The 20,049-nt window shown below is 45.5% G+C and overlaps 1 protein-coding gene across 3 annotated transcripts in view; it reads left to right on the top strand.

Annotated features, from left to right (window-relative positions):
• Positions 1-20,049, top strand: part of Col22a1 (collagen type XXII alpha 1 chain) — a 255,332-nt gene that overhangs the window by 74,097 nt on the left and 161,186 nt on the right. For all 3 annotated transcript variants that reach the window (XR_008220523.1, XM_052747950.1, XM_052747949.1), the window contains exons 11-18: positions 953-1,015; positions 2,750-2,788; positions 11,552-11,605; positions 11,775-11,828; positions 12,853-12,906; positions 14,231-14,275; positions 18,229-18,282; positions 19,666-19,710. Coding sequence is in view for 2 of the 3 variants with exons in the window: in XM_052747950.1 (XP_052603910.1) it covers positions 953-1,015; positions 2,750-2,788; positions 11,552-11,605; positions 11,775-11,828; positions 12,853-12,906; positions 14,231-14,275; positions 18,229-18,282; positions 19,666-19,710 (408 nt within the window). In the remaining variant the exon portion in view is untranslated. The remainder of the gene's footprint in view (positions 1-952; positions 1,016-2,749; positions 2,789-11,551; positions 11,606-11,774; positions 11,829-12,852; positions 12,907-14,230; positions 14,276-18,228; positions 18,283-19,665; positions 19,711-20,049) is intronic.

Genomic DNA, 20,049 nt, shown 5'->3' with positions numbered 1-20,049 from the left:
TGCCTTGCCCAGACCTGTACCTCTCAGCCTAGAAGTTTATAGAAAGAAGGGCAGGGATGCCCAAGCCCACAAGTGTGCTCCAAAGAGGCTCTACTCTCCAAAGGCAGCTAATGCTGCATCAGTCCTTGCAAGTTGATTAAATTCAAGAAGCATTTAAGACTTGACCTTTAGGAGTTATTTAAATCATATGCACTGTATAAATTTCTTGTGTACAAGTTTGTAAACTCAGTGGTTGCATAAAGCAAGGTGCTACCGTACGGTCCTCTGTCTTGGGTCACAAGCTGCCTCCTATGTCTCCCTCATTCTCAAACATGCTGCCTTCTCCATCACTCTTTTGGTCTTCAAACATTGATGGGTAGGATGTTCCAACAATAATGGTCACTGCATGGGGCAGGGGCTTCACTTTTGCACAACTAATACCTTGTCTGGGGCTGAGGGTGAAGGTAGAGAAATGGGGACAGCTGCACCTCTTCATTCCCCCTGCTTCTGTCATCTTGTATGTGCCGAGTTCTTTTTATCATCTCTGAACACTACAGCCCTCTCCATACCACCTCCCCTCTCCTCCCCAACCTTGGCCTCTCTCTTGTTTCTCATTCTTACTGTGTCTGTCTTGGTTTTTGATTTAAACACCATGGCATTAGTGCACACTTTCTCAGCACTGGGTTGACACCATGATAAAGGAGTGTTTTAACATTCACACAAAAGCTCTGTACTCAGATACCTGGGTCTGGCAGGGCTCAGTGATTTGGGAACAAATTCAAGAAATGTGAGGGAAATAGGACTTAGATTCTTCTTTCTCTTCCAAGATGACCTCATGATGCGGTCACCCAGAATGATTTCAGTTCTAGGGAACAGGGGCAAGGTTGGCTGAGGGCAGCCTGTGAGTACAGAAGTCCAGGAGAGCTGTTGTGGGTGATCTGACCTAATGTTCATTTTGCTTTTAACCCTTCAGGGAGATTCAGGACCCATTGGACTGACAGGTGCTCCAGGGCCCAAGGGAGAGAAAGGAGACACTGTAAGTAAGATGTTGCTTTTCTATATTAATGGGCCACATGGCTGGTGTGGGAGGCCCAGGGCCCCCCCATTCACCCCAACCTGATCATATTGATCAGCAAGTGTGGGCTGAAGGTCTGGTGAATGCAGGCACTGAGTGAATCCAAGCCAAGGGACAAAGCACCTCTTTTTTCCACCAGGAAGAACGACCTGCTAGACATGGTCATAGTATTCTTTAGCCTTGTACCTCACTCTGACTATCCCCAGAATTCTGTTCTTCCAAAGTGGTACCCCTGTGATGCCTGAAATTGGCCATTTTGTAAGTGTTCTCTTCACTCTGGCCATCCCACATCCTTATTCTAATGGATATAAATCTACTTTTTTCAATAATTGCATTATTGACAAATGTATTAAACAGACAAACTAAAAAGCAGACTTTTAGACAGGGTATAGAAATGTCTTAACACTGTCCTGTCTAGAGGAAATATACTTTACATTCAAGAATACAAATAGGGAACTGGGAATGTGGTTCAGTCGTAGAGCGCTTGTCTAGCTGACACAAGACCCTGAGTCCTATCCTCAGCAAGTGTACATGCATGCACACTCACACACACATACACACACAGACACAGAGACACAAATATCACACACACACAATGAGAAAGGAGGATTGAAAATATACATTTTGAAATTAGAAAAAAATAGCAATGATCATACTATTATCAGACAAAATGGACTTTAGAATATAACAGTTCATAAAAAGAGATACTTTAGGATAGAAGGGTCAGTTCTTCAAGGTTTCTTTAAGGTATATAGCAATGAACACAACCAACCAACAACAGAGCCTCAAGATGCATGACATACAGTTGATAGAATTCAAAGGAGAAATCAACACCTGCACAGCAATAGCTACAGCCTTGCATATTTCACTCCCAAAGAAAGCTAGAGCAGCCAGCAATGTAGCAAAATGGGAGTCTTCCCACAATGATGCTGAGGAATTGTGCACCATTTGGGTGAACAGTCTTGTAGTTCTTGAAAGCCTAAAAATGGAGTTACTGTGCAATACAGTCCCTCTCCAAAGAAACCCAAGCATATATTCACACAAAAACATGTATAAACATTTAGAGTGCTATTCTTTTAATAATAAAGTAGTAACAATCCACTGGCCATTATATAAAGGATGAGTAAATAAAGTGTGCTGGGTCGGTACATTCCCATATTAATGTACAACAAAGGAAGTTATGCTATGGTGTACATCATGGATGAGCCTTTAGAAGACTTTGCTGAGTGAGAGGAGGTAGTCATTAAGGGGAACATTATTATACCTTATACTTTCCATAGCAAACAGATTAGTGTTTGTTTAGGGCTGGGGATGGGAAATGGGGAGCAGCTGCTAGTGGGCTGGGCTCTTTTGCAAATAGTGAAGATATTCTGAAATTGATTGTGATTATTGTTGTATAACTCTAAGGAAATTAAAATTACTAATTAGATGCTTTAAATAGGTGAATTATATAGTGTGCAAATTATATCCCAATAAGGCTGTTATGAAAACAAGTATCTATAATGATAAATTATTGGAAAATTAAATGAGAGGACACTCATGAGAATCGACATTCAGTGAAGAACAGCACCATCTCTTTCAGAGGTACCCAGGCCTAGTTTATGAGATAGTATCCAGTTGCTTGAATCCTGGGGTGATGCCACACTACATAGATGCCCCCTCAGTAAACCTGTGCCTTCTGCTTTCCTTCTCTAGGGGAGAGGACCCTTCTTTCAAGGAGAAAAGGGTGAGAAGGTGAGCCTGCATTTACTGCTTTTCTCCAGGGCTCAGGCGTGGATTTGTGGGAGGTGTGTAGCTATGTTATCTTTTGTGGCTTTGAGTCGGGGAGAAGAAGGGCCCTGGCTGCAGGCCTGGGTTTTGTGTGTTCCCTGAGTTGGGTGGAAGAAGCAAATGCAGACACAGCAGGAAGAGAGAGGACATAGAGACAGGAAATGGTGGTTGAGAAAAGTGGGAAGCAGGGACTGAATGTCTTGGGGACCCAGAGAACAGTCCACTGGAGCAGTGTTTGAGAAGTAGAGGCCTGGAGCTTTTGCTGGATCTCATAGCCTAACTTAATACACCTTGAGATCACTTAAGACTGGGCACCCCAGTAGCATGTAGAGCCGCAGGAGGGCTTGCTTCAGATGAAGCTGGCTTACTGTGCTTAGGGCAGAGAGCAGCTTCTGCTACTCAGCAGAATGGAGACGGAGCCAGAGAAACTGTTTGAGGGCCACCAGGCAGGGCATCCTGTTTTGTCATCAGTGTGTTTGTTTAGCTTGCTTTTAAGAGAACATCACTTCACTTGCTTTGGATTTCCCATAGAATCAGTTTTACAACCTACACTAACACAAAGCTGTAATCTTAAGTTAGACGCTCCTTTCCCTCTCTACTCCTAACCTAGAGTAGTTCATTTGTGTGGGGACATTATGGTAATGAATGTGGGAAACAGCACACACATAGAAATAAACCATATAAAATGAATATCCATTGATGAAGACAACACACAGACATTGCTGATAGCACTCGTTTGGTGTTTATCTGGGTCACTTGGGGGCTAGTTGGAGTCAGTAACATCATCCCTTGTAAAACACTGTTTTAAGATTTTGCTACAGTGTATCATTCCTACCCCAGGGTTGCTTTCTGTGCAAAGCAAAGCCCTTTGCTAGGGATGCACACAGACAGATTCCCTAGTCAGCATTCTGGCTGGCATAGATTCAGATTCATACAGCTGACAGGGAATGGCAGGAGACACAGGGACAGAGAAGTAGAGGAGTCAAATATGGGCTCGCTTGCTCTCAGTTAAATTATGCTAAGGGGGAAGTGATTTTCTTTTCTTTAATGCAACACCTGACATATTACTAGTGACTCTGAGTTTTTTATGAATGGGCTCAAACTGATGCAATTCCCCTGGAGAGGCATCAGAGAGACTTCATGGCGTACATGTGTGTGTCACTGATGTTATTGGAGCACTGGCTCTTATGGGGACAGATCCTGTGCTGCTATGCCTTGGGATGGGTCCTGTCAGCTCCTTGAATAGGGCTGATTATGTCGCACAGGATCTGATCTTTGAAAATATGAAAGAGGTGTTTAGGGAGAGCTTATCTTTATTTAGCACTTCCCCTTCTGGGTTTACACTGAGAAGCATCATGAAATGCATGTTTACATACCCACATAGACTCTATAAGAGAAACATGTATGAATAGTTGACATATGCAACTAGAAACAAATGATGATGTGGGGGTGGGGGGATACAACATGAAAATGTAGCTATGCACATGAATAATTTAATTGAATCCTACACTGCAAGATCATGACTAGGAAAATAAAAAATGGCCAGAAATAGAGTATTTCGTCACTTTTCAAAACATTCTGTAAAATATACGTAACCCAGTTATGGAGGGTAGGAAGAGTGATTACTGCGGTACCTCCCCTTACGAGTAAAGGTGGGTGGGCAGAGCTAGGATAGGTGTCTAGGGAAAAAGAAATAACGCAAGTCAGTCTTGGGCATGCAGGAAAGTAATCACAGCTGCTTGGAAAGCTAAGTCAGGAGTATGGCAGGTTCAAACCAGCTTGAGTAACTTTGCTAGATTCTGCTTAAAAATATATATATTGGGGAAAGATATCAGTGAACTTGCCTAGCATGCCTGAGGCTCTGAATGCAGTGTGTGTGTGTGTGTGTGTGTGTGTGTGTGTGTGTGTGTGTGTGTGTGTACAATATAATTCTCATCCTCCAACAGAGACCATTATTATCATGGTGTGGCTAATAGGACAGCCAGTATCTAAAAGGGCATTCTCACTTGACCCTGCTATGATTAAAGGAGATCATACAGGTGATATGTAGGTCTGTGCTCATACTGTTACTTCTCTGATCCCAACATGCCACACCCACTTTGAGCCATCCACATTGTAAGAATGGGCCCTTTTAGCCTGATGCAGTCATTCTTAGAGTCTTGTGGAATCAGGCCCTCTTTGAAACTTCAAAATGAGAAAAGTTCATCAGAGAAGAAAGGCTGCTGAGTGGAGTGGGAAATGAAAACAGAGCCCTGCCATGTGTGGATGATCTGGGTGCCTCCCTTCTAGAATACTGGCCAGAGATGAGTTTCCAAAATCATACATTACTTAGTCATACCAGAGACATGTTTGGATATGTGCTTCTTCAAAATCTCACATTTCAAAATCCCCATCTGCCAGCAGTAGTATTAGAATTTGGGTATTTGAAATGTGATGAAGTTGTAAGAATAGAAACTTTATGAGTGGAATCAGTGTCCTTATGAGAGGGCCCCAAGGGAGACCCTCTTACCCCTTACACATGCCTAAGCAAGAAACTGTCCTCCAGGGACCAATGGGTAGCCCTCACCAGATAGTGAATCTACTCATGTCTTGACCTTGGACCTGCAGCATGCAGGACAGTTTGAAACAGCCTACTGTTTCTACGTTCTCCACCTGGGTGGAGACAAGGGGTGTCTGAGAAAGGAGAATCATGGGCGATAGAAAGGACTCATGGTTACACCTTTAGTTTGTGGTTTCTTTTTGGAAGGAGATGGTGTCAGCTATGGCGTCTATGTAGATCCATTGACCAATGCTGATGGTTTTGTCTAGAGTGCTGATTGGACTTTGTCTGGAGTCACGGTAGTGTGCAATGGTCAAACTCATGACTTCAGCCCTTGCTTAGCCTTTTAATACAATCCAGTGTTTAGTTTTCAAACATTCTGAAGGAGGATGGACTGTGTCCAAGATCATAGAGTTGGTCGGTGACTGTAGTGAGGCTGGGGATCCCTGATACATACATGGCCATTCTGTCCCTTTCTGAATGTAATGTTGGTATCTAGGAATTCTCGACCCTCAAAACTGTTCTGTATGTAAACCAGCTTGTTTTATATAAAGATTTCATTGTAGGGCTTTTGGACAGGAAGATACAAATGACATTTGTGTTTACACATATCAGCTTTGAACCTTTGTACATCGGTGTTGTCTGCTTCTTGCTCTGTTCTTAGCTGGCTGGTTCAGCACCCCAAGCTCCTTGCTTGTGCCTACGCATTAATGTGCATTATATTGTTATTGAGTTGAGTAACTATGGCTAAGTTTCTTCTGCTTGTACAAAAATTAAAGGATTTAGGGGGAAATTAGTTTGGTTGTCTGTAATCTTCACATAGCCTTGGAGGCTGAGGGCAATACTGAAAGAATAAACAGGCTCTTTAGGAACTGTCTGTGGTGCTGAAGGACACCTTGGAAGACACTTGGTTTTTGAAGCATCTCAGAGCCCAGGGCTGAAATGGAATAGGGGAAGTCATCAGTTTTCTTTTCCCTTCATCTGACATACAGGTGCCTGTCAGATCACGAGGCCAAGTGCTTCAAACCAGAGGTTGAGAGCCTACATGGGCAAGGTTAATGTTGGATTGCTAGACTGTATCAAGCAAGGCTAAGTGGGAGGACCCTAGGCGCTGGTTTACTGGTCCAGACCTTAGCTCAGCCACTTAGCAGCTGCATGGCCAGGGACCATGACTTCACCTCTGCAATCCTGGCTTTCCACCTCTGTGGTTTGGCAAATATAGTAATACTAGAACCATATGGGTTTTTGCAAGGATTAGATGAACTAATAACTAAAATAAATGACTCACATTTGTGGAAAGAGTTCATGCATTACATATAATTACTCTTAGCACAAGCAGTACCCCGTTTTTAATACCAAATGACATCTTTTGCACCCTCGTCACTAATAAGTTCTTGTCCCCAGAGGTTAGCAGCTGCAGAATGTCAGAGCTCTCCTGTGTCCTCCCCTCAAGGAGGAGTTCTGCACCCTCTAAGACCACAGGCATCTGAGGGAGTGTTCACTGAAAGTATCTCACAGGTGCCAGTGTAGAGGTCCAGTCGTTTTTTCAGTTCACCTAAAATTCACATGGCATCTAAGAGTAATAGCAGCATCAAGAGTTTAGAAGCACTCCCTCCCTCCCAGGAGTCTTGCCCTGCTCTTGAGCTTAACTTTGGGGCTGGACATTCTTTTTACAGTGGATCTGGGAACTGGTGATTGTACCAGCATACGTGGTCGAGGTTGGGTTTGAGATTATGTTGTGTGGCTCCATAGTCTGTATTTGTCTGTGCTGAGAAGTACTTCTCACACTTGAGCCAGCGAATGAATAACCTGGAAGATCTATTAAATCAACTGGCTAGATCCTGGAGTATCTCATTCATGAAGACTGCCATGGGTGAGGGAACATGTCTATCTAATAAGATTCCAGGCAGTACTGCTAGTGCTGGCCCAGGATCCTCTCACTTTGAGGGCCATTGTCTAGAAAGTTCCTGATACTTTTCTTGGAGGGTCTGCTTGGCATCCTTGATGCCAAATAGATGAAGTATCATATTGACACAGTTCCTCCAGCTGAGGACACTTAGAAATGAGCCATGGCAGTCAGCTCTCCAAGAGAGCAAGAGACATCTGCTGTTTAGTAATTACATCTGGTCAATGAAGTACTGAAAATTCCCCAAGGCTCTGGATACTGACAAGTGGGTGTAGGTATATGAGTAATGTCCTGCTAGATGTTGTCTTCTGTGGGTCTCCCAATGGAATCCTGGAGACAGTCACATGGGGCAGAGGAGTCCAAGTCTGGACTTGGAATCAAAACTAAAAATTTGAGTCAGAATTTCAGGCATGGAATTGGGAAGATACCCCTCCCAGCAGCCTTCATTGTTTTCTTGCAATGGGTGCATGTGCATTATCGATTTGCAGTTTTTCTAACAGACCAAGCAATGAGTTCCCTTTCATAAATGAAATGACAGCAGCACCTTGCTTGGTTTGAAGTTCCCTGTCTTGAAAGCATTTCCTGGCCACTCTTGGACCAGAAACAGATTTCCTCCCTGTATCATGCCTTCTGCAGTGGATGAAGTCAAGGCACAGGAGGAAACATATTTTAGTTCGTTACTCATGCTACAACCAAAGACCTGGGATGGGGCAAATTTTAATTTACTCTTTGAAAATTTTGTATATGCATATAGTATATGTAGTTCATATCCACTTCTCCCAGAACCCTATTACATCTTCTCCCACATTCATTCATCCATCCACCCATCCATCCATCCATCCATCCATCCATTCATTCATTCATTCATTTTAACCCACTGAGTCCAGTTAGTGCTACCCATATGCAGTTAGTGCTCCCTATATGTTTGCTGTGAGACTGCATCTCCTAGAAATGTCAGAGAAGCTGCACCCATGAAGTCTGACCATATTGGCTGCCTGAGCAAGGCCTAAACAAGGATAAACCTAGTAGACATGCTAACATGGAAGGGAGAAATCTTACAGGGCCCCAACCCTGAGCAGAGAACGATAGGCCACTAAGGAATTCTGAGAGTGGGAGAAAGTGTTGTCCTCAGAGAAGAGCATCCCAATTGATCAGCCCTGAAATCGTGTGTGTGTGTGTGTGTGTGTGTGTGTGTGTGTGTGTGTGTGTGTGTGTATTGGGCAGGTTTTAGGAATACACACACACACACACACACACACACATACACGAATGCATACATACCCATTTATGTAACAAAGAAACAGAGGCCATAAATTTGAGAGAGAGAGCAAGGTGAGTGACGTGGTGTACATGGGACAGGTTGGAGAGAGGAAAGGGAAAAGGAAAAATTATGTATTTTAATTTGAAAAAAATTAAAATTTATAATGTACACATTTATATAAGAGAGATTGAGACAGAGGTAGAGTAGAATAGAGTGGGGGGAGTTGTTACATTGTCTGACTTAGAAAATCATCCTTCAGTATTTATTATGCAAAGGGGTAGCTCATGTTTGTATCAAATCATTATGGGGTCAGTTCTGTTAGGCAGTCATCTAAAACTAAGCTGTCCATGGCCTTGGACAGTCCAGCTTCTCATGCTAGGTGTCAATTGCCCAACGATACATCAGAGCTTGTCACTAGCCTGCCTTAGGCCGTCAAGACTAAGGGATGTGGGGGAGCCTAAAGCTGCCGTGTGCCAGTTCTTGAGACCATTCTCTTTCCGCTACACTGGGCTGGTCACTGTGCTCAGGTGGGCCATATGGCCAAGCCTCATTTTGGAACAGGGGTCCATCATAACCTTCCCTTCAAAGCCAACGGGATCTAGAAAGGATTGGTGCCCAGGGAACATCTGCAGAGCCCTTGGGCCATGTCAGGAACTGGTGCCATGTCCTCTTGTTTCCTCGTCTCAGAGTTCCCAGATAATGTAGGGCCCAGACTGCAAAGGCCTCCTCTTGGTGTCCCTGCAAGAGAGCGACAAGCTAGAAAAGAGACAACTGTGAGGACCGGCAAAGTTCCGGAACTCCCCAGAGTTCTCTTTGACATTGTCACCGGTCACACCCCTGACCCCCTTTATTAGACGCCCCTTGGACTAATTCTGCCCCGCTGTCCTTACTTTTATTCTCAAGGCAGAAGCCCATCTGACACCTCTTCCCTGCTTCCAGCTGCAGGATAGCCAAACCTATAGGAGCCAGAAGACAGACTGGCCTTCCAAAGAACATCCTATTTCAAGCGGGTCACCGGTGTGTCCGGAGAACTCTGCACCAAGTACCCAGATAGACCTCATTCTGAGTGACGCACTCTAGGGGGAAATTCCTCAGAGGAAGTAATTATTCTTTTGAGATGTTTTTCTTTTGGAAAAGCTTGGACTTAACTTTTTAGGATAGAAGGATATAGAGTTAAGGAGGCTGGAATACTTCCAATGGATGAGCAGTGAAAAAAGGGATCTGGAACATGGGCTTTGGAGACAGGTGGAGCATATGGGGTTTGATCTTTCCCTGTACTTGACCACTCTTTTGGAATCTTGGCCCTGTGCTGATGTTCTAGCTCCCATGATATAAAGAAACTACAATAATTTCTAGTGCAGTTGGATTTGCTGAGGCTGAAGGAGGAGGGCATGGTCCCTGGAGAGGGGAGCTATGATGGCATACTCAGGCATTAACTCCTCCAACTTGTCTAATCTTGCCATGTGGGCTCCTGAGTGGTCCTGAGAGACCACTCTATGCTCCATGATGACAGCATTTGGTCTCTCTCTATAGGATTATAAAGCATCACAGGACTGATGTGTATCCAGAAGCTGTGGCAGAGGTGAAAAGGCATTCTCTGGGGCCCCCAGTCAAGCTTTCTACAGTAAACATTGTGGCTTTAGGCAAAGCAGTTCACCTTCCTGTGCTTTCATTTTATGAGTGTGGAGGCCCACAAAGGTTTCCTAGTGAGATCTGAGCTTGCTTTACCCAGCAGAGCTGACTAGAGGATTGGTTGGCCATGTGCATGGTTACTAGGTGATTGGAAGGGTCTGCACTTGCCTAAGCTAGAGGGAGGTCTTTGCTCCACCCCTTGGCATTCCTACAAATAGCCATTTAGAAGAGACAGGAGGGGCCAGTGGATAAGGATCCAGGCCCTCCCGAGGCTGTCCTGTGTTTCTGTCTGTTTCTCTCCCCTCTATCCTTCTATCTAAATTTCTTATCCCTCACTCCTCAAGAGTACTCTGGAGTAAAATGTGGGAGCTGGTCTCCCAGATGGCCTCCCACATCTGAGCTAAGTGAAATGTGGATAAATGTTGATTGTGGGGATGAGTTGCATTTAGAGATGACTGCAGAGCACCTAGTTCTAGGCTCATGGTAAACATGCCATAACGATGAAGCCAGGGTTGTAGTATCTTCGCTGTTTCTTTAATCATAATTGTTATGGCTCAAAAAATAATTGTTATGGCTCTATTATCACTGTTGACTCTTCCCTGACAGACCAAATTATGCCAGTAAGTATTTGCATTCAGTCAATTCTCAGTCTCTTCAGGACTTACCTCTACCTGAAGTGATGAGCCCTTCCTATCCCTGGAGAGCCAAACAAGGTGTTTTCTCCCCAGTTTGCTGATGGGTAAATGGAAACCAAGGAGACCTTACCATGGTGGCACTTCCCCAGGAAAGATGATTATGACAGTCTGACCCAAAAGGACTCCATAGAGGCCCCTGTGTGCTAGCAAATGACTGACCACAGAAATATTGTTCACTTAGAGCAATCCTTCCTCTTGGGGAACTTCCCCAGTTAGACATGTGCCTTACCAGGAAATCAATAAAATCTCTCTTCCTTCCCCAAATCTTGGGTAGATATAAGAGTTACTGATCAAATACTGCCTTAGCTTCCTCTTTTCGTTCCACACGTGTGACTGACCCTCAAACTCTTCTGAGCCCATAGTGAAAGAGAAGGCGGCCACAGTGGCCTAGGCATCGCCACCATTCACCAGCAAACACCTTTGTGTATTCTGTATGTGACTCAGGTTTCTTCTCCAGGTTCCCAGGGGCTGTTGCCCACCTCCCTCTGTGCTCTGGTATGTCTCTTCATATGCCCGTGAAAAGGTTCTATAGGCAAAGATGGCATGGAGAACTGTGGTAAACAGAGCATATTTGAGGCTACAGGGACACTCATGGTTTTCTTGGTCCAGCCTCCTCCTCCTGCTTGATGCTTTCTCACTACCCCTTTGCTGTCTTTTTCCTGTACCATTTGGTGTTCTCTTTCTCTCCTTTTAGGGATCCATGGGCCCACCTGGACCACCTGGAAGAGACGGCAATAAAGGCATGAGAGTAAGTTCTGATTTTACCATTTGAGCTCTTCATCACTGGCGGATACCTTATTTCTGATGAGTTCTGGGCTATGGGGAATGGACACCCCAGGCATCTTGCAGCCACTTTGGGATGCCTGGGCTTGCCTGCATCATTGTGCTGACTGTGACCATGTGATGATTTTGTACAGGGGGAACCAGGAGAGCTGGGAGAGCCAGGGCTGCCTGGAGAGGTGGGCATGCGGGTAAGTATTGCTGAGAGCTGCTTATGTTTTCAGGGTACAGACAGTTCTCAGGGGTGCAAACCAGTTGCTTTAGATATTCATGAGATGCTTGGGTGGGTTTCTGCTTCTTTTTCATGTAACTTCATACAGTTGGGTATCTGTCTACACAAGTATAATTCCTCCTGAATTCTTACAAAAATGCATCATACAGTTGAAAAATTTATTATGCTCTATAGCAGTAGAGACTTGAGGGATTATTCCACACCAATCCAGATGAAGCTTGCTTGTCCTCTTCAATTGGTGCCTGGTAGCCAGTGATTTGGATGCCATTAATGTACATAGTTTTTACATACTCATGGCCTTGGGCATCCTTTCTTATTTTCCTTTGTTTTCAACTAAAATCAGTGAAGCACTAAAGCATGTAGGTGTGGGGGGGGGCATGTACCACATTTTTGTTTCTGTAGAGTAGCTTATAAAAGTTGGAATAGCTTTGACAGAAGAAATGCCCATTTATTTTTATTCTAGTAGATTTCTCATAGATATGTACAAATGTGTTGTCCTCAGACTGTAGAAGTTTCTGCTTAACCTAGGCTGTGCTCAGAAGTCTGGTAGACCCTTTGACAGGACTTGTCCAGGCTGCACAAACCGTATGGCTACTTGAAAACTTCAGCCACAGCCGTCAGCTTCACAGGTTCAGGAGCTACAGACCTGTCTGGGTCAGACCATGAGAAGGCTGGGGGACTTGGGGCAAGTGGAAGAGAGACTGTTACCTGTGGGCTCCTAATGACTCAAAGTCCATGTTATTAGCTTTTCCTTGAAGTTTAGCGTGCCTTCCTGTGATTGGGGCTTCACCAGGCATCAGGTGGGAGGAACAGCCAAGGATGATGAGGCAGAGGTCAAGGAGTATCTACTGGAGACACCCTGTACAGGCAGTGTGGGTCACACACTAACATAAGAAGCAGTGCGTCCTTCTAAAAAGAACATTGGCTGAGAAGTGTTTGTCTTTTCTTTCATCCCATCTTTCCTTGTGGACTCTCTTCTGCAGGGGCCTCAGGGACCTCCTGGACTGCCAGGACCTGCAGGGCAAGTTGGAACTCCAGTAAGTAAAGACACTTGTCTGGGAGCTGGCTCTGTTCCTCTCTGCAGGTGTCATGAGCTACCTCTCCAGCCTGCCTTTCTCCTCAGTCTATACCATTATCACTTGCTGGTTGGATGTTAAGGAAAACTTAGTTTCTCTTAGAGTAGAAATTCTTAAATACTGTGAAACTCATGAGTCACCAGAGTAACAAGTTTAAATGTACATTCCTGGGGTCCCTTTCCTTAATGAAGCAGGGCAGAGCCTTGGAGTGTGTGACACTTGTGGAAGCCATTTTTATTCACATGCAGTCATCTCCTCCTGGAAGGAAGGTAGAGTCTATAGAATCCCCAGCTCCCACACTAGGGCTAGATGCTGGACCGGGATCAGAGTGTCCTTTGTTTAAAGAGATGAACAACATTCAGTTATGGCATATAATGAGCACAATGGCTTCTTCTTGGTCATTAAACCATTATTTTTGAGTCTCAGTAAAAGGAATTTGAGATTATCTTCAAATTAAAGAAACTGTATAAATATTATTAAACACAACAGCTGCATTGGCTTGTGGATATTCAAGACCCTCTGGTGTCAGTATGCATGGCCACAGTAGTTAGATGCAACTAGGATGCTATTGTGTCCTCTCACCCTTTGGAACAGGGTGGTCCTGCAGATCCCTTTTCCTTAAATGAGCATCTCAAGACTTTGGTCCTTATGCTCTTCTGTAGATCAAAGATGTTATATGTTATCCCTGGGGTCAGTATCAGTCTGGGAAGTATCTTCTATGCTTCACACTTTTTCTGCATACTATGAGGATCTCCTCCACGAAAGAAGAGGAGAGGGAGGGACCACAGGGGAGTGCGGGTTCATAGCACAGGGTCTAGGTACTGCTTTAGAGGAGGGTAGGTAGACACAGGTCTCTGCTTTTTCTCTGGGGTAGGTAGAGCAGAGGCTGATAAAGGGGACTAGAGCTTCTGAGTCCATGTTGGAGCTCCTACCTGGCATTGGTGATGATAACAGAACAGTAGTCTCCAGGTGGCTGTGGGGCTGATGCAGGGGTCTTCCCTTGATCAGGGGAGCTGAGATGTGTTCCTGTATGTAGCTTTGAGGACCTATAGCCTGGGCCAGGGAGACAATCCCAGGAGCACACCTGGAAGTGACTGGGTTCAAGGTCGAGATTGAGGGGGGAATTGAGGCTTCCTGGTGATTGTAGTTGGATGACACAGTGAGACAGGATCTTCTCCACCATGCCATGGACCTGTGTGCAATGAAGTTTTGCCTGAGGCCTCCAGAGAGTGAGTGAGCACAGGGAGGCCACATTGTGAGATGTCATTGCTTTTTCTCTCCCCAGGGTCTCCAAGGAGAACGAGGTCAAAGGGGAGCCCCAGGAGAAAAGGTATTTAAAGTACATACTGGCTGATTAATACCACTTCTGTAGGTGAGTGTTGCAACTCCAGGGGAAAAGTGTCCTGACTGTTTGGGGAGTCAGGTGACACCTTGAGCTGCTAGGACAGCTCTGGCAGCTGGACCTACAAATGGAACAGCTCATCTCTGGAGGGAAAGGTATACCAGATACCTTGAGCTACTAGGACACAGAGAGAATGCTGTAGAGAGAGAGAGAGAATGCTGGGGCCTTTTCACTAGTGTGTGTGTGTGTGTGTGTGTGTGTGTGTGTGTGTGTGTGTATGCACACACATGTATGTGTACATATGTGTGTGGCAGGCGGGCATGTGCTAGCTCATTTTATGCCATGAAAACAAAATGCACCAATGGGCAGAAGCTTGGTGCTGAAAAGTCCTAGTGGTACCAGGGACTCATATCTTACATGGAGCTGTATATAATTTCTTAGTTCTCATTTGCTCCTTTGATCTGTGTAATGCTGGGTATGTTCAGCGTTCCTCTGGAAGCCAAGGGCTGCAAATCTCACCCCCTCCCTCTCAGAGCCCTCTTTCCCAGCCCATGCTTCAGTGTCTTAAGATTTGGACAAGATCCAAGTCTTCTTAGAGCTGGAACTTGCCCCCTTCCCTCAGGTGGGGTTTGACACCCTAGCAGACTGCACCCCATTCTCTCTTCCTACAGCATGTGTTTCTTCAGTCCTGCATGAGATGTTTTCATGAAGTAATTTAGTTTTCTTTTAGTCCACTTGGAATGTAGTGAAACTTAGTTTCCAATCTCCCCTTCCTGGGGTATCCACAGCCTAGATGCTGACACAATCCTACAGATTTTCTCATAGGTACCTAATTCATGTCATAGAGCCACATAAAATATGCTGGTCTATGTCCCATAATTCCTCTTTGTCTTTGCTGTGGGAAGGCTAGGGATATTTTAAAAGATTTATTTTTATCTTAGGAGTGCCTACTTGTAGGTATGTAGTGTACCATGTACATGTCCAGCTCCCTTAGAATCGAGAAAAGGGTTCAAATTCCTTGGAACTAGAGTTACAAGCAGTTGTGAGGGGCCATGTAGCTCCTGGGAAGCAAGCTTGGGTCCTTTGCAAGAGTAGCTAGTGCTCTTAACTGCTGAGTTAACTCTCCAGCCCGAAGGCTACTGTTTTTAGTGTCTTATTTTTGTACCTTACTTTTACCAAACATGTCTGGTCTGTCTGTCTTTCTTGTCCCCCACCCCCCACTCCCTCCCATCCTCCTCCTTTCCTCCCTGCCTTCCCCTCTCCTCCCCTCCCATCTTCTCTTTCCTGTATTTATCCTGGATTCTTCCTCTGTCTCTTTCTCTCTGTGACTCCCTTCTGAGCTCTCTTACCAGTGCCTGCTGCCTCTGTATCTCCCCATTTCTTTCTTGTCTTTCACCTGCTCTCTGCCTCACTGCCTGGCTCTCTTATCTCCCATCTGTCAGCCCTCTCCCTGCTCCCCTCATCTGTGCTCTCATCCCTGCTTCTCTGTTTGCATCCCTGCTTGCTGCCTGGTGCATCTGCTGTTGAGACATGATGCAGACGACTGAGCTGACAAGGTCCAGGTGTCCAGCCAGGTCTGCCTCATCTTTGATCTGTCCCTGTTTGAACTACATCTGGGAGAACTCTGGGCTCTGGACTTGACTCAATTTGGGCTTTGGATGTGAAGACATAAATGGAGGACCAGGGCATAGGCAGAGCCTTCTGCTTTGAGTCAGAACTTATAGATTTGTGTCTGGCTATCAGGCCCACCTTTGCTCTGAACTCTGGGGAGGGCCCAAGTACCAGGTGACATTTAGCAGGGAGAGCATTCTGCACGGGAAATCAGGAGTTTCTGCTATTTTTGATGTTTCCATCTCAGTGGCTTTGGATACAGGCATAACCCTAGCTAGAGAAGAGGAGTGAGGCACCATAGACACTAAGACTTATAACTCACTGAGCCTAGGCAGCCAAAGGGAGCCTGGCATGTTGCGCTGAAGACCCTTCCCAGGCCTTGGGATTAGTGGAAATAGGCTGAGGATTTTGGGTCAAGATGCCCGAGGATTGTTTTCACTTGCATATACACAATCAGTTTGATCATATAGCTTCTTAACTCTGAGCCTTGGTTTTCTCATTCACCTGTGCTCAAGCTGGGCAACATCACAGGGGATAGGAAGGAGGTAATGCATAATAAAAGGTGCAGAACCCTTGGGCAGAGAGAGAATATGCAGACATCACTTTTCTCCATGGCCCAAACCTCCTGTGATTAGAAGGCTTTCCGAAAGAATTACCATATAGTACTGTAAAGTAGAAATCAGTGTTCAAGATATACTAAATCATTTCTAGAAAATAGAAAACACCCATGGTGGTTACATTTGCATAGGTGCAGATGAAAGGAAATTACAACTTGCATGGTAAGAGAGCTAGCTGCTGGAATAAGTTCAAGCCAATAGGTTCCAGGAGGAGGGTGCTAGGATAGCTGTGCGTGATTAACTGGGATGTAGCACTTGGGAAGCTCTTGGCCAGCTCTGCCATATCTCCTACTTCACATGGGTAGGAGAAGCATCAGTGCTTGCCCCACCCCCACCCCCAGAGAGGAGCATTCCTCAGTTAGCCAGAGGTTCTCAGAGGGAATAGGAGCAGGGCAGCCTTCTCCTAGAGGAAGCCCCACCTGCCCTGCATTCACAGAGGTAGGTAGGCTGGAGCCAACAGAGTTGAGCTCCTCAGACAAGTCAGTGACAGACACGACTCTTCACTCACATGTCCAAAACCAGCTTCTGGAAGGAGGCACCAAAACAAAACAAAAGAAAATGAAACAAAAAGTGAAAGAAACAAAGAACAATTCAGAAAATTGAGTCCCAGGGAAACAGGAGTCCAGAATAACTTTCATGTGTTTCTACAACTCATTCAATGTTACCTAGAGCTATACCATGAGGTTCTAGGCTGGGCCTAGGAGACACAATAGTGTAGAGGATGGCCAGGCCTTATGTCTTCCTGTAGATAGCATAATAAATGCAAATTGAATTAGGGGAGATGAAGCAGAGAAAAATGAGCCCACCCTGGAGCAGAATAGGGCATCGAATTAGCTCAAGATATCAAGGAAGTGAATTGGAGCTGAGCCATGAGAAAGAAAGAGGCCATGCCAGCTGAGGCACCCCAAGAATATCCTAATATTAGCAAGAGTGACCCCAGTGGACTGTCTGCCTTTCTCCCTCACCTGAGCCACTGCAGCCCTTCTGGATGAGGACTCCGGCTCAGGACACTAAACATCAGCTCACTCATAGGGAGCACACTGGTTTCCATTGACTTCAGCTAAAGCAAGCTAGCATGCCTCAGAGAGAAGGCTGATACATCTCACTGATTCACTGGTGTCTTGAGGGAGGCATTATTATTCCCAGGAAGTACAGAAAGGATGCTTGTCCAAGGTACTACATTGAATAGAAGATTCAAACCAACTGTGCACGAATGTGAGCAGATGGGATGGGTATTAGATAGATGGGGTGGATGCTAGCATGTTCTTAGCTAGTGGTTAGTTCTTAGGTCCATTCCAAGGGCAGGGAGCCTTGTGGGTGTTCATATTTGCTGGATGAGTGGATAATACACACAGTGTACCTGCCATTTTACTATGTTACAAATACCACATATCTATTTCTTTTACTCACATAAAGATTCATGTGATGAGGAGACTGTGATACCCCTGGGCCACACAGGGAAACAGAGATCTATAGTTTCTCTAGTGTTTCATCTCTGCTCTTTGACCCCAATAACTTCTATGAGAGCTGTCCTGTGTGATGTGCTTAGGTCTGTGTGTGGAAGAGTGTGATGAAGAGGATAATTGGGCATGTTTGGATACTTAGGTCTAGGCTGCCCTTCCTTTCTGTGACAGTGACCATAGGGTGTCTAGCCAGCTGTTTGCTTGTAGCTATTCATTCATTCTTCATTTCTTCATTTTCCTTCTTTACCAGGGGGAGCGAGGCCTGGATGGATTCCCTGGGAAGCCTGGAGAGACAGGAGAGCAGGTAGGTGGGTGCTGGGGCTGACAGGCCATGTTCTTTGCCTCAGGATCCAGTGCACCTTGGCACCAACCTCAGCTTCTTTCCTGCTCAGTGGGGGGTAGGGCAAGGCCCAGACCTCAACTGTATTGATTCTGCAAGCCCCAACATTACAGGGGTTCCAGCAAACACATTGCTTTATCCATTATACCTTGGGTAATAGGCTATATTGTCATAGTGTAAAGCCCACAGGTAATGCGCATGCTCAGAGGGGTGAGCATACAGGGGTAGTGCCTGCAGCACATCTCTACAGGAACAATTAGAAGCAGCCCAAATGCTCAACAAGAAGAATGAGTTGAGTGCAGCGGGATGTATTGGTGCAGATGAAGGAGATGGGGCTGTGCACAGTAGGATGTATTGATATGGATAAAGTAGATGGAATGGTGAAATCCATGAAGAAATGTGGACTGTGCCACCATAGACACATAAGAATCATTCATGAGAAAGTGCATCTGTGGCGTAGGCTCTGGAAGGAGAAACTGGAAACTGGAGACTGGTGGCTTAGTTGGACTTCCACTGAGTACAGGAGGAAGTGAGAGTGTTGGGCAGAGAGGGCCTCATTCCCATGGATTACAATAATTTCCCCTTGCATTCCACTCCCGCTGGGTGGCTGTGGCTTGTCCAGCTCTCCTGCAAGTCCCTTCATTTCCCAAGGAGCATAACACACAAGCATAAGGGGCAGGTCCTGATCTCTCCTCTGCTCCCTTGTAGCAGGTATTCATGCTCACTCTTTCCTGCTGGCTTTTGTCAGAAGGACGCACTGCGAGGACCTGAAGAACAGTAGCCCTATGCCTTTGGCATCTCATAGGCTACCTCTCTGGGTCTTAGTTTCCCATGGCAGTTTCCTAATCTTGGCCTGAGTCTCAGCAGACTCTTGCCCTTTTCTGATTTCAAGACCATCCAGGCCCAAGACCTCTAAGCATTTCCAAGGGGCTCCATCAGACTCTGCTCTCTGGCCCAAGGCAGATCTGGGTGGTTTGTGCTTTTACCTTTTGTGAGGTCCTCTCTCTCTGGCACTCTCGTCTTTAGGCAAAAGGTGGCCTTGTACTGATTTCTCAGACTATGGTGTCCAGTTGCAATACCAGCATGATTCCAAAAATGGCAACACAGTGATGCAGGAATAAGATTTCCAGAGGAAGAACTTCCCAGCAGGGAAAGAAGCCTGGAAGTCTGGAATTGGGGAAACTGGGCTCCTAAGGATTACCACCCCCCCCACCCTCCACCCATCACCCCACCAATACCCTACCCCCTCCCCATTCAAGCTGCATTCTCCTGAACATCCCCTTCTCCACTCATCTCTGTGCTTCCCCAAGGCCCAGCCATAATCCACCTTTGCTTTCTTTCCTTCAGGGAAGACCAGGACCTCCTGGTGTGGCAGGACCCCAGGGAGAGAAGGTAAGCAAGCCAGAACTGGGGGAGGGGCACACTGAGCTTTGGGAAGAGGGTGCACACAGAGGAGGCTCACTGGGCCTCAGAAACTCCCAAGTCAGTTCTGCCTGTTGCATTTGAATTATTTTCCTGCCTTAAGAATAAATACCCATTAAAAATAAATCCCAACTAAAACCATTACACGATCTCTAGATATATTAAAATCTTTTACTACTTAAAATGCTGCTTGAGCTAAGGGATGCTGTGAATACGTTAAAAAATAATCTTAAAAACTCTTTTGTACTTCCTATGCTTCCTGCATTTCTGTCTTCCTAAGATCTTACAAATGTTTTCTGTTGTCCCTGG

Source organism: Peromyscus californicus, unplaced genomic scaffold (assembly GCF_007827085.1).
Source record: "Peromyscus californicus insignis strain IS unplaced genomic scaffold, ASM782708v3 Scaffold_20__1_contigs__length_68692818, whole genome shotgun sequence".
Classification (NCBI taxonomy): Eukaryota; Metazoa; Chordata; class Mammalia; order Rodentia; family Cricetidae; genus Peromyscus; species Peromyscus californicus.
Note: the sequence above shows the minus strand (reverse complement) of the source record. Positions and strands in the feature narration are given on the sequence as shown.